General features: G+C 43.4%; 1 protein-coding gene across 1 annotated transcript in view; it reads right to left on the reverse strand.

The window, feature by feature from the left end:
* TBC1D22B (TBC1 domain family member 22B) overlaps nucleotides 1-15,264 on the reverse strand; it is a 51,708-nt gene that overhangs the window by 34,668 nt on the left and 1,776 nt on the right. Inside the window, exons 2-7 of the mRNA XM_056844250.1 lie at nucleotides 12,631-12,687; nucleotides 8,081-8,379; nucleotides 5,851-6,030; nucleotides 5,119-5,189; nucleotides 4,158-4,286; nucleotides 3,496-3,561 (exon numbers count right to left, since the gene is read on the reverse strand). Coding sequence (XP_056700228.1) covers nucleotides 3,496-3,561; nucleotides 4,158-4,286; nucleotides 5,119-5,189; nucleotides 5,851-6,030; nucleotides 8,081-8,379; nucleotides 12,631-12,687 — 802 coding nt within the window. The remainder of the gene's footprint in view (nucleotides 1-3,495; nucleotides 3,562-4,157; nucleotides 4,287-5,118; nucleotides 5,190-5,850; nucleotides 6,031-8,080; nucleotides 8,380-12,630; nucleotides 12,688-15,264) is intronic.

The raw sequence follows: 15,264 nt of genomic DNA on the forward strand, positions 1-15,264 counted from the left end.
ACCAGTTAGCTTCTGGGCTCAATTCAAGGTACAGGTTATCACCTGCAAAGCCTTTCATGGCCTAGGACCCATATATCTGCAGGACCACCTCTCCTGAGAGGCCCCAGGTTACGTTCATCTGAGCAAAGCCTTTTGAAGGTGCCACCCTGCAAATGGGTGAGATCAAAAACTGCCTGCACCTGAGTATTCTGTTGTGGTGGAATGGCCTGCCTGACATAGTCATGAAAGCTCCCATGAATTTATCATTCCACAGAATGTATAAAATAGAACTATTCCAGAAGGCATTTTCATAAAGGAAATAGGGTTATAGAAAAATGTATGTGAAATGTTTGGTAGCCTTTATTGCTCTGTTCATTGTATTAATAGTATCTTTTATTGCAATGTTCTCTACCTTTGTAATCCAGTTTGATTGCATTATTGGTTGTACTGCTTATATTGCATTTTTTAAAATTTTGCATACTTTACCTTGAGTCTCAGTAAGAAAGGCAGACTATGAGTGAAGGAGACAAAACTGCAGACAATGATGCCTCAACTAAATACAAGGCAGTCTACTGCTTTTGTTTATGATCCTCACATTATACCAACAGGTTACATTTCCCAGTAAGGTTCTGGCCATAATGCCCATGGGGAGGATTCCCTCCAATGAAAAGAAACCCTCATGGTGCAACCAATGATTCATTTTCCATCAGTGGAGTAGAATGTCCTTGAGAGGAATGTTGAAAAGCTATGTCATCCTGGGTGGGAAATGCCCGAGGAGTCTATGAGGGAAGAATTCACTGAAGCGCCAATCTGCTAAATGGTTGAGGCGTAAGCATCTAGTTTCTCGCGCCTTGCAAATCTGTAGGTGGTGACCCTGGTAGCTGCCCTAAAAATCTCCAAGGGGATGCTTTTGGAAAAGGCTACCAAGATTGCTGTGTCCCTGGCGGAGTGGGTGGCAACCCTGGTAAGAATCAGGATATGCTGGTTCTCTGTTACGAAAACACAGGCTTTTATCCATCCGGCAATCATAGTTCTAAAGACCTTCCTTCACATGGATGAGGGATGAAATGGAACAAAGAAGGTGTCTCAACATCAGAAGACCATTGTACAACTGATGTATATTTAAAAGATCTGTTCCTGTCCAATCTGTGCCATCACCTCTCATGAGCATGGTTTAAATGAGGCCTGAATGAGGTGAGCACTAGCTTTTGGCTTCTATGAAACAGGGAATTCACGTTGGTATTGTGAACCAACCCCACCTTCCACAGAGTCTCTGTGGAAATGCTGAACTCCTTTCTTAAGGAGACAGTGCAGAGTTCTTGTACTTTTCTGGCTGAGGTGACAGTGACCAGGAAGAGAATCCGGAGGAGGTAACTATTTGATGGACTCCAGAGGATCTTTGTAGAGGGTCATGAGGACCTTGTTATGTCTCATGTGGGAAAACCCACAGGAGGGCTGAGGAAGGATGCACCATTCAGGAACCATCAGATTTGAGGATGAGTGGAGAGGGAGAGCCCTTTCCTGGTCTTTTGATAGTAGGGAGGGCAGTGCCCTATCGTTTGAGAATATTTGGATAAAGTCATTGTGGAAGGGAGTTATGGAAAAAGTTTAATACTTGCATCACTTTTTTCCATTAAGAAATCCATACACTGCAATGGCACTACCTGGTAAATGCCGTCCATGCTGCCTCATAGAACCCATTTGAAGAGTCTTCTGGAGGCCAGTAGTGCGTTGACAACTATTTAACAGCAGAAGCAGTCTAGCCCCCCCCCCCCACTTTTCAGGCTACAGGCAACGAAACAAAACGAGTCAGACTTGAGCTGTTGTTAAGAGTCTTGGAAGGAGATGCTACATGTTATTGGAAGGGTCTACGGAAGCTGAACTGCCATGGCCATTGGATCCGAGAACCATGTCTAATGGGCCAACAGAGAGCAACGATTTTACCCTCCCTTATTTGGCTTTGTTGAAGACCCTCACAATGGAAGGTAGAGGGTGCTAGGTATAGCAAGCATTTGGACCAGGGATGACTGAATATGCCTGCACTCACTGTTCTGAACCTTAAGGAAAAAATTGGGAGGTTGTTCTTCACAGGAAAGGCAAAAGTTCTAGTGGTGGCAGCTTGAGCAATGGCTCAGAAAAACCTTTTGGCTCATGGCCCAATATCCCGAATCCGCATGCTAGTGGCTCAGCCAGTTGGCCTTGGTGTTGCTACTATTGGGCTGAGATCCCTGTGAGTGTGAGGTTACACCCCTGTGGTGTGAGATCACACCCAATGCAGCAACAGCAGAAAGCATTCCTGTTTGAAAGACTGTGACTTTGTCCTATCCTATGAAGACATGTATTCTCTCGACTGGGAGTTTCAAGGCACAGTCTGATCAACCTGAGTTCCAGTGTATTTATACTATGATTGAATTCAGTCAGTGGCCACTTTCCTTGGGCTAGGAGGATTAGGCAGTGAGCACCCCATCTAGTTAGGCTGACAATTATGGTGATTGCAGTTGGGGCTGGATCTCTGAGCGGTTGTGCCTATTTGAAGGTTCTGAATGTGAAGTCCCTAACAGAGAGAGCAGTGAATATCTGAAGGTAATGGGACTTGGATTCACTGCTGCTAGGCTATGTTGTCTGGAAATGGGGAAAGCATCCACTGTGACAATGCAAGCAATTATGGAGTCCCGGATTTTTGAAAGAGCCATCGGGTTCACGGTAGCCTTTTGGTGTATTTGCAGGATGACATCTTGTAACTTGCTTATCCTAGTTGGTGGAAGATACACTGTTCTGGCATACATGCAAGTGCAAAGATGCGTTAAGATTTTAAACTGGATGAATGAACTCTACTTGTTGACTACTAACACAGAAGTTTGCAGACAACAGATGTTTGTGAGTACTTCTTAGATCCTTTACTGGCTGGAATGTTTACTTCTGAGTAAACTTGTCTTACCTTCAGCAACTGACTAGATGGGGGAAAGAGACACAGAGCAAAATCCAAACACAACCTCTTAGAAAAGGAATGTAAAGGAGCAATGGCAAAGGAACATGACAAGGCACATGGCCCTTGCAGCAGTTCGTCCAAGCAATCAACTGGGAATACATATATTCAGCAGTCCAAAGAAAGAAATCCAGACTACCTCCTTCCCTGTTCCTGTGCTTGCTCAGTATGTGACTGCAGTGTGCTACTGCAGTCGCTCTCTCATTTCTGAGCAAGGCATGCATTCCTCCCATACGTCCTCCCCTTCCCCATGAAGAGAGGAGTGAGCAGTCAGGGACAGGTGATGCACTAAGTTGGCTGCTTGAACATTTACAGGAATATATATAAACAGTAAATGGAGATCATTTAAATGTTTAGTATTTTACATCCTTACAAACGGAAGGAGCTATACAAGATCTCACCACAGGCTTGCCTGCAGAGCAAAATGAGAGGAGTGACCCTTACAAGGAAACCTCCAGGAAGTGATCTTTCACCACCATCCTAGGCTAGTAAGTACAATGAGGGAAAGCTAGAGAAAGAAACCTTCTCACCTCCTGAACTAGCGGCTGCTGAAATAGAGGGATGAGGGGATTCGTCCGTGGAATGTCTATATGGATCTGAAAGGGATGGAAAAACACACAAAAAAATTATAACACACACAGGGATTTTTGAGCTCATTTGCCCAATTACAATAAAAGGCGGAAGTACTTCCAAGGCCCAAACCAGAGCAGCACTTTTAATAAAGACACAGAGGACACATTGATTCATTCAGCAACCACTCCCACACCAATACCTGCTTGCTGACCCTTCAGTGGAAGAGGCCAGACATTTCAATGCAGAGGTCAGAATAAACATGCCAACCTACCAGGTATGATGCCCACATGACAGCATGCTTTTGGAAAACAAGGGGGAGCATCTGGCATGGGAATGAAACCTTTAGGGAAATCGCTTGATGGTAACTTCAAGTACCGGAGCAATACTTCCCTTGAGAATTGCTGTTTAGGTCAAGTGCTACATCAGCACACTTCTGGCAATAAACTCTGCACCCACACTGTGCCATAACACTGTAGGATGGATGCAACACGATAGTGGACAGAACTACTGGGGAAAATTCAGAGTGCCACTCTTAAGGAAGTCACATCTCATGAAATCCCCAAGCCCTCCAGGATGCAACGCAATGAGGGCAGGCAGTATGAAGTAAATGTTTGGGTACCTGCCGGTATGTGTCTTGATGGTGTTCCTCATTTCTAGAGTCATAATACTGCTCAATAAAGCCAAAATACTCCTCTCGTTTGCGCTGCAAGGTCAGTTTCCTCCGCTCCATGTTGGCAGGGAGATAACCCTATAGCAGAACAGGGACTCGTCAAGGCAAAATCCATCCTTTCTTCTGTTGTGCTCAAAGTTTACCTATTTCACCCAGCTGACAGTAAGCTTCAGGAGAAGTATTCTAATTAGGGCTGCAATACTTGGTAAGAAATGGGACTCTGGGGCCTTTAAGAACTGTAAGGAGAGTGTTAATTTCTTTCAACCTAGAACTGCTGCAGTGGGAAAAACTGCATTGCCAAAGTTTTCACACAAAACTTTTAAAGGCATTAGGAGGCTGTGCTGCACTGGATCTGGCAATCCTAATTTAATGACCATGCAGAGATTTCTAATTGGAAAAAGCTTTCCTGAGCCCAAACATGTGACTGTCACATATTTGTTCTCACTTTTTGTAAAGGGTCATCTACCACAACCGTTATTTAAGAATTGCAGGCGTTCGCTAAGCCTAACTAGCACATTGCACTCTCCTTATTTCTGAATCTCATCTGCCTTTAAAACTAAGCATAACCTACATTACATTATGGAATTGACCACAACTCAATGGCAGAGTACATGTTTTGCATTTTCTTATCCAGCTAAACAGCTGGATTCCAGTCCAGTAGCACCTTAGCGATCAACAAGTGCTACAGGACTGGAATCTAGCTGTTCTACTGCTGACCAGCGTGGCTACTCTCTGAAACTATTCTCCAGCTATAGAATTTCAGACAGCAGGGTTCAGAAAAACCTGCCAGATCTAACCAGAAACATAGGCGACTGCAAAACCATCCAGTTACAATGCTTGCACATTTCCCCCCCCCCCCGTATGATGTACGCAAGTCAGCCTAGTCCAGGTACGCAGCATGAGCACTCACTGATAAAAGCCGCCACGTCACAGGCCGAACCTCTCTGGGGACACCAGGCCAGCTGCATTTCCTCAGTTCATCTGCAAATGAACAGAAGTTAGTTTCTTCACACACAAGTATCTCTGACAGCATTCCTGCACTTGCAAAGCAAGGCAACTCCTTTCTGTTCAGCAGCCTCGTAATTCCAAGCCCACGAGATGCTTCTTCTCTAGACATGTTCTTGTGGCAATAGCTTAGACCAGGAGTGTTGAACTCCATTGTTACGAGGGCCATATATGACATAAATGTCACTTGGTTGGGCCAGGCCAAGCCTCACCAGCCCAGATTTAGAGTGGGAGGGGGTGGCCGCCTCGGCTGGATTGCGGGCCGGATAAGAGCTCTCAAGGGGCTGGATCCAGCCCTCAGGCCTTATGTTTGACACCTCTGGCTTAGACAGTTGTTATCATAATTACAGCTTTAAGTGTACCGTTATTAAATATTTATGGAACCGAATCATTTTAAACTATGTGGTAAGCAGCACTGGGAAAGGCTACAAATATTTTGGATATAATTATTTAGACAGTGCCTCTGGTATACCAGATGCTTGACTAAATTTAACTCCCTCCCATTTCCTATTTCTCCAGTACAATTTCAACATCAGTCAGCCAAAGATCAACTGAAATTGATATGGAGTAAATTCAGTGATGCCTCCGGAATAAGCAGGGCCTCATAACACAGTTTTCTTCAAATACTCTGACTCACCTAGGTCGGTGTTGTGGCTGGACAGAAGCTGCCGGAATTTCTCCAAGCGGGTTTTCTCACGCACTGTCATGGGAGGAGCTCCTGAAGCATTTTGGTCAGAGATGCGAGCAACAAGTGGAATGATGGGTCGGAGTGGGAGGGATTGTTGTTTGTGGAGTGGGTTGCGCATGCAGCCGTCCTCTATAAGAAGATAAAGAGGGCCATCAGGCTGTGAGCACACTGGACAGCAGCAAGCATGGAAAGTAAGGGGGCTTCCAGAACCCACCATCTTCTTCATTTATCTAGGGTTGTGAATGCTTAATACATGCATGGCAGGGAAAGGCTCTACAGTTTTAATTTTTCTACTCCACCAAGGAATGATAGGCAAAAGCTTCACCTAATGAACCTTTCTGTCATGCCATTATGGAACGTACAAACACAGCCTCAAGACCAGAGTGTATCAACCCTTCCGGGCATATTACAGAATTGCTCTGCTTTGATAGCACATTCCCTGCTTAAGCAAATGTTGTAACTGAAGCAATGCATTAGTGCTCATCCACAGAAAAGAAACAACAAATAAATCCTCATCCCTTTTGTCTTAGCCACCACACTGATTAGCATGATAAAATGCCACACTGCTAGCAAAGGGTACTATTCCATGACTTATAAGGATGGCTGTCAAAACAGTTCTGATCCAAGATTCCTGAACATGGCTTCTATCACCCGCTCTGCCCTTTCACTCTGAACATGGGCAGTTTCTCACTGCTCTCCTAGCCCTCTCTTCCTGTTCAGTCCTTTCCACTTGCTTCAGTCTTCATGCTCTTTTCTCATTTCTGTCTCTGGTATGCTAAACGGCAAACTTGAGAGGAGGCTGGAGAACCAACGTAGCAGGGAACCACAAGGTAATTTAGAATGGGAAGCTCCCCAAATGCTTGTTACACCTGAATCCCAAACCAGTTACCAGAACACACATAGTGGTATGATATAGCCTTGGATGCCATCTGGTGGTGATAGTGTGACAGGAGGCTAATTTCTAAAATAGTTCCTGAGTAGCTGTGTTAGTCTACTGTAGCGAAACAAAGCAGAAGTCCAGCAGCCCCTTAAAGACTAACAACATTTAGTGCAGCATGAGTTTTTGTTAGTTGTCAGTTCTTCTGATTGCATCTGAAGTAAGCTCAGACTCATAAAAGCTCATGCTGGAAAAAATTGTGTTAGTCTTTCAGGGGCCATTAGATTTTCGTTTCTTTTAATTCTTAAAGCCAGCCATAGCATGCATACTTCACTTACTGGACTCCCACCTACACAAAATGATAAGCACTTAACTAAACTACTCAGAATATGCCTTCCATATGTTCTCAATAATCTCTGCTCAAAGTTCCACTGGCTCTCCCCAAAGCCTCTAGTTTGACCCCAAGAGTGCTATTCATACTGGTTTGTACCATTAACAAAAAGACCTTAATTCACAATAGTCTGGCCCAATCAATCCAAAAGAGGTTCATTAGAACTTACTGACAATCCAAAGTAAATGAATTAACTTTGCAAACATTTGGTGCTATCTTTAAATACAACAAAGTAATGTCAGTTCTGACCTGGATAACCCAAGCTAGCCTGATCTTGTCAGATCTCTGAAGCTAAGCAGGTTTGAGCCTGGTTAGTATTTGCATGGGAGACCACCAAGGAATTGCAGGGTCAAACTCAGAAGAAGGCAATTGCAAACCACCTCTGTTATTCTCTTGCCCTAAAAATCCTACAGGGTGCCATAAGTCGGCTGTGACTTGACAGCACTTCACACACACACACAATCTCAATTCTGTATCAAGAAAAGCTGAATTTCACAAGATAAAAACTGACTGAAAGCAAGGGTCCACCTCGGCCATCGTTCTGTTTCCAATACAAACCATGAATTACAATTATGCAGAACAAATTTCAATGTACTTTCTTATTTTACAAATACAATTCTGCTCCCGGTAAGTACAGAAAGGAAGAATTGTACAGAGCACAAAAGCCTTCTAAGAACCCCTTGCCCCCAACATTCAAGATTTCACCAGGTGTGGTGAGCACACTGTAAATCCTATTTTTGCAGCCACAGGGGAAAGAAGCCTGCCTTTCTTGACAAAGGTCCAGTATTCTCAAGAGCTTCTGTTCTGTACTCAACAGAAAGTGTGATTATTTGTGCAGAATCTATGTCACCTTGGTAGAAGCATGCATTGCAGTAATGACAGAGGAGTAGGAAGAGCAGCAGGACTCTTACCCGATCTGGACAGCTGGGCCTCACTATTAGACTTAATAACTTTGCAGTTGTTTGGTACTTCGTTCAGAGCTGCTGGGGGTCGCTCCGACTTCACACGCAGCCTGCTGTGGTTCTCCAGCACCTGTGCAGCTGTGGCCTTGGCCACCTTAGAGTTCAAGGTTTGGAAAGATGAGAAGTCCTCATCTTCATCATCCCCAATGTCCCAGGCATCACTGGTGTCACGGGCAAACTCATGAAAACTGCTGGCCTTCTTATTCTTCATGGGCAGCGCATTGACCTTGGAACGTTCTTTGATGAAGCTACAAAATGCAAGAGAATTGGTGTTATTGCCATCACTGCACAGCCGGCCACGGCCTCTGGCATTCCCCGGCCCGTGATATCATTTGTCCCTATTGATTTCATTTCCCTTGTACATGAAAGGTAACTTCTCCATCACATCGCATAATCCTGCCTCTTCCAGTCAGGGTGAGAATAAGAAATGCAAAATCCTTCCCTGCAAACCCCACCAAGTACAAACAGAGCTTTACAGTCTTGACACAGGGGAGGCCAAATGCTCCTGCCAAGTGCCTTAACAAAGAAAGCCTGCTGTTTGTTGACTGTGTGGCAAGCAAGCAAAACAAAGGAGGAGGAGGAGATCGTATTTGAACCTCAGTGAGCATGTGAGGAATCCTGGCTGGCACCCTCTAAAGAGCAGCAAAATCATAAATATGGTGAGAATGAAGCAAATGTTCCTTATTGGGTTGGAAGAATAACTAGGTCTAATCGTTTGTGTATTCCACGTATTAGTTGGTCTGATCACTAAGGATCACTAACCACTCTTTGTGGTTACTGTCAAGTGGGACACTCATGATTTTGCTGTTCTTCAGAGGATGCCAGCCAGGATCTGAAAAAATTCATGTCCCAACAAGAAATAAAAAAGTACTTAACTCCAAGAAGGTAATACAGAGCATGAAGGAATCTGGGGGGGGGGGGGAGAAATTTGCAATGTTCCAAGTATCAGAAAGCCCTACTAGAAACAGCCCGTGCAAGAAGAAACCCAAAGATTGTGAAAATACCCCCCTAAAGTAATTGGTTGCAAATGTCTTCATGGTAGGAAAAAAAAGTGGGGCTGTGAGGTCATCTAAAAGAGACCTTTTTTAGACCATTACAATGTCATAAAGTTTCTGTTCAAATAATGCACTTTTGTTTAGTACAAATTTTGTTTTCTACCTTCAACTTTTATTTTTACTACCTCTTAGATGGCAAAAATTAATGATACTTGTGCTATGGTGGAATTCAGTGCAGCAGTTTGCAGCTTTCTCTCTCAAGTATTGGGTATACTTGCATTTTTTGGTTAGAAAATGAAGAAATTTTACTTTTAAACTCCATAAATATGCCAAACAGTACAATCATATGTGCTAACTAATTTATAATCTATGTATTTTATGCTGTTAAATCAGTAAAAGAAGTTTAGCTTTGATCGAAAAAAATTGTATGTATTTCAATTTCCCCCAAAATCTCCATTCCCTCCCCACCCCCCAAACTGGGGGGGAGGAACTCCTCCAGCTTCAAAACGTCTGGAAATTTTACATCTCTAATAAAGACAGAAGAAAAGCCCTTCTTATGCCCTCATGGCTAACATTTTCTAGGAATGGAGGCGGAGGCTCTCCACCTCTGGAGGGGACAGAATCAGATTCCCCTTCTTGCAAAGGCAACCAGCTAACTTCCAGATCACCTCAGAGTACTAGCCAGAGAACGCACAAGTTAGATGCTGGGAACCAATAACTCAGCCCCAGGAACTCTAATTTTTTGAGTGTCTCCAAGGAGGTACCATCCAAATGCAGTCATCGATTACTTCTCTTATAAAACTGAATTGTCATTTCATTTTCCAACATGAAGGATTTCAATGTAGAGGCACTAGACGCTACTGGGCATCTAAAGACAATAATAGCCAATAGAGTTTTCCAATTTAATACTAAAGCTGAGGTTCCAGTGGTCCTATTTCTATTTCTATAAGCAGCTCTGAAAGTTTTCCAGGCCCTTTCCTATCTCTGTTCAGATGACCTCTAGCTGGAAGTCATTAAGGAAGTTTGTTGCCCTCTGCAATGCAAATCCCTTGTCGATCAGAGGCTGTGAGTGACTACAACTCAGGTTGGGGTCTTTTGAGTTATAGCCCTATAGAATCAGCTATACTCTGAGATCTATCATCGTAAGGCATGTACAGACAATAAGCACATTTTCTTCAAAACTGTCTTTTAAAATGTAGTTGATAAGAGTCTCAACAGGGAGCCCCATAGAGCAGAGTGGTGAGCCGCAGTACTGCAGTCCAAGCTCTGCTCACAACCTGAGTTCGATCCCAACGGAAGTCGGTTTCAGGTAACCGACTCAAGGTTGACTCAGCCTTCCATCCTTCTGAGGTTGGTAAAATGAGTACCCAGCTTGCTGGGGGTAAAGTGTTGATGACGGGGGAAGGCAATGGCAAACCACCCCACAAACATAGTCTGCCTAGTAAACATCATGATGTGACATCACCCTATGGGTCAATAATGACCTGGTGCTTGCACAAGGGACTACCTTTACCATTAAGGGTCTTAGTGTATTTTTTTAATGGACAGAAGCCTTCATGGGGCATATGCAGCTTCACACATGCACTTTGAAAAGTGGCTGCCCACTTTTCTATATTTTGTATTTTTTCTGTATTCTGTTTCTATATATATATATATATATATATATATCTATATCTATAAAAGATAAAATCTTTTTAAAAGAAAAAGAAAAAGAAAAGTGGCTGTCCAGCATATGACATGTGATGAGGGAGGTGGGGCAGATGTGAGAGGTCTGTGGAAATGGTTTAATCAAAACGGGGTTATTGGGTTGGTAAAGTTTGTGAACTCCGGAACTGGTGCATTCCTAGCAAAAGTCTAGACAGACAGAAAAGCAATCCTTCAACTTCCAATTAGCAGGCATGGAGAAGAATCTGCAGGGAATGGATGGCTGTTAATTATCCTGCACACATCCTTCATCATCCATTTGGTAGTGGCCATAATCAGAGAAAAAATACACTGATACAGAGGGGCACTGATATAGCACTGTGCTACTAAGATAACAAATGAACCAAGATAGAATAGATTTGCTGCATAAATGGGTGTATAAAACAGTATTTATAGCATCTATGGAGATTTGTCAAGATAAGACTGACTCCTGTACTAAACAGTGGGGTGGGAGGAACTGGATTTACAACCTTTAAACTGTCACATTTCTTAGATGCTGCAACCAATGCGTAGGCCAGGTTTGGACAGCAGTAGTCAAGACTTTGCCCGACTTGAACCTCACCTTTTCCTTGGAGAAATTCCTTCTATATACCAGCATGGACTTTAAGACTCCACAACCCATCAATTTCTTGACGTGCTGGCTCAGCAAGGACAATGATTGTGATGGGGATGCCTTCCTACAGTGACTCAATAGTAAGACCACCAGCTCATTTCAAGCCCTTCAATCAATGGCCAACAGCTTGTGGTGAAAAAAGCAAACACAGAGGTCAGCTTCAAATTTGATTATGAAGAAGTATTGGTCTAAATATAGCTCCCAACATCTTCCTCAGGGGTGATAAAACTATTTCAAAAGGATCTTCATCACAATATATGAGAATTCAAAATTGTCACTAGGGCTCTGTACCATTTCCCCCTCAATATATTTCAGGTTTATTAAATCCGGAAATTTTCAAAAATCCAAAAAATCTGAATATAAAGAATTTGCGTTTTTTGAATACTTGAAAATGTTCGGGTTTAATACACCCGAACCCAAAAATACACAGAGCAGAGTTCCAGCCCAGCACTTAGATCGCTCTCCCCTGCCCCCTGAAGTAAAAAACAGCAAGGGAGAGCAATCTAAGCACGGGGCTCCAGCTCAGCGATTAGATCACCTCTCAGCCCCCTCCCCCCAGTCGGAGGCTGTAGGGGAGAGTAATCTAAGCACTGGCCTCCAGCCCAGTGCTTAGATTGCCACTGGCCTCTGAACTTTGGAGGTGGCGGCAAGGCAGCCAGCAGAAAATTAAGGGGGGAGGGAGGGGGGAATGGCGGCAGGGCGAAAACAGCCCTTAATAATGCCGAAAAATTCGGCGAAAACAGCCCTTAATAATGCCGAAAAATTCGGCATTATTTTGATCCGCTTTTTCGGCTCCCTTTATCTGCCACCATTTTTTTAACCAGTAACACCCCCCCCCAAAAAAAAATACCAAAAAGGTATTGGGGGGGTGCGGTTCAGATAAACCAGATGCACATTCCTAGTTGTCACCCATGAGGAAAACATTTTATTAAAATGCATGGATAAAATGCATTGAACCAAAACATTCTCCCTCAGGTAACTTTGAGGTTGGCCTTTCTCTGCTTCTGTGGCCATTTTTGGTGTATCCTTCATTTTCTATATTCGTTATCACCAAGTGAAAAGCTCTTGAAGGCTGCTATTCCATGAAACAGTAGACAGAAAAAAGCTCTCCTCCCAAGGATGAAGAGGCATCACACGGTGATGACCACTAATAGCCCACCTTCTGGACGAGAAGGAAAACTACTTACTTTTTGGTGAGCCGGGGATCCAGAGGAGGGTGTTGAGCACCATAGACTGGCTGAATGCTGCAGGGGAAACAAGAAAGTTGGGTGATTTGTGAGTAATTGTTCTAGTCTCAGATAGTTCGGGATGTATGAAGAGCCACGCAGAAACATCATCAATAGCTCCAAGCCTTAGGGTGATTCTTCCAAGAGAAGTATAGACACTGCCTTCACTGCCACAGCAGAATGATTGATGGAGTAAGGAAGATGGAGCTGAGAATAGCTTAGCTGATAAACTCAGAGAAGGTTCCACTGAAGGGAAGGAAGGCAACGAAGATGGTGAAGGGTCTGGAGACCAAGTCCTATGAGGAAAGGTTGAAGGAGCTGGGTATGTTTAGCCTGGAGAGAAGACAATTGAGAGGTGATATGGTAGCCATCTTCAAGTATTTGAAGGACTGTCATATAAAGAATGGTGTGGAGTTGTTTTCTGTTGCCTCAGAAGGTTGGACCAGAACCAACGGGTTGAAATTAAATCAAAAGAGTTTTTGGTTAAACATGAGGAAGAACTTCCTAACAGTTAGAGCACTTCCTCAGTGGAACAGGCTTCCTCGGGAGGTGGTGGGCTCTCCTTCTTTCAAGGTTTTAAATCAGAGGGTAGATGGCCATCTGACAGCAATGCTGATTCTGTGGACTTTGGCAGATGATGCGAGGCAGAGCAGAAAGGGATGAGTCAGTGCTTGAATCTTATGGCCCTTTCCTACATGCCCAGAATAATGCCGATCACCTCTTTGGGGTTAGGAAGGAATTTTCCTCCAGGCCAGATGGGCCAGGGATACTGGAGGGGTTTTGTCTTCTCTGGCACAGAGCAGAGATCACTGGGGGAGTGGGAGAAGGTAGCTGTGAATTTCCTGCATTGTGCAGGGGTTTGGACTAGATGACCCTTGAGGTCCCTTTCCAGCTTGATGTTTCTGTATTCTATGTTTCTAGTCATAATTCCATATAATGTCAGGGTTTGTAAATCAGCATACACTTCTTACCAAAGAAATGGTGGTTACTCTGCCTTGTTTTCTTCTACTGGGATCAAATGGAGCCCTCAAAGCACTTGCTAATCCATAAGTGCATTTTACAGGGGGAAACTGTAAGATGTCTTTTGCTGTTATCAGAAATTCTTTGGCTCATCCCAGTATGAGCCTACTCTGATGAATGAATGAAATGAAAGAGTAGCAGATTTTCTTTCACACTTCGAACACGCTATTTGCTTGAATCTATTGATCTGAAGAGGTATTTCTCAATTAATACTAAATTCAGCCTAAAATATATGGTCTAACCTCTGTTATTGCCCCATCACATGACCTTGACCAAGTCACTTCCTCGCTCCATATTTCTCTTCCTTCTTTCTCCAGGCCTGCAGAGCGTCTTGCAAACTGATGTGTTTTTTTTCCCTTTAAAAGATTTATATCTTGCCTTTATACAAAACAAGTTCAAGGCTCTGACCTTATTTGGATTTTAAAATCTGAGCTATCAACCCTGTGCTAAAAACATATTTACCATTACCCTATTTTATTCAGCAATGGCCATTTACGTACACTGTTGTGCCACTTAACAAGCACATTAATCACAGTGGTAGGTCAATACCACGAAGACACGATACACACATAACTGTGCAGGCCTTCAGAGATCCAGAGGTCACCTAGCATAGCTGCCTGACACAGGGCAGGATTCTCCCTGGAACAATCTGCTGTTATATACACTCCACCTTTTTGATTATGCGTGCATAAACTGCCCAAGACTCATGTGCCTTGGGCAGCTTCATTCTGGAAAGGAGGCATAAAAATAACTAAATCTTTACCACAGATATTAAAATCCATGCAGATTCATTTGATTATAAAGTACTACAAAGCGGGAACAAGAATAAAGGAGCCACACCCATGAAAAACCTACACAGGCATCTTAAAGTTAATTCAGTAAAACGCATACTATTCATTCATACAAGTTACCCAAGCAATCCACTACAGGGTAAAACAACAATATTGACTGTTCAGTCTCTCTCATAATCCCCTCCTTACTCTCTCCTGTTTTGATAAGCAGCTCTTTGAAACTTGCAGTTTCCCCAAACAAAATCTCCTCTCCACCCCGCTTTGCTGATTTATTAGAGGCTGACTCACATTACTTCATATATGATCAAGTGCTTTTTCTTCCCACCTTGGATTACACTGCACATGGTGCAAATGGGTCATCAGAACCACTTAGCCCAAGCACAGACTTTCCTGACACAGTGTAAGCAATGCAGTTACTTACACAGACGATTTATTTACAACATACCAATCACAATCCAGGCTGGGGAAAACAAGAAGCTGTGTTTGAAGCGGCTGTATGAATTGGCCTGCCGTATAACAATGATTGTGCTTCTCAGAAACAGAGTAACCCCAGAAATGACATGCACTGCAAAATATTTAAAGCCGTGTGAATGCACATACCTGATCTCCTTTCCACTGCCCTAAGATATTCCTAGCAGCCTACTGACTGAAAGACAACTTATACCAAAGTTTGTGAAGTTTAAGTTCAGCAGTTGGGCTGAGTCTCAAGTAGGCTCATTTATTTTCCCCAAACCGGTTTCTCTGGTTTAACCAACTTCAGTGTTTAAAATAGGTATAGATGGAA

This window comes from Euleptes europaea, chromosome 2 (assembly GCF_029931775.1).
Source record: "Euleptes europaea isolate rEulEur1 chromosome 2, rEulEur1.hap1, whole genome shotgun sequence".
Lineage (NCBI taxonomy): Eukaryota > Metazoa > Chordata > Lepidosauria > Squamata > Sphaerodactylidae > Euleptes > Euleptes europaea.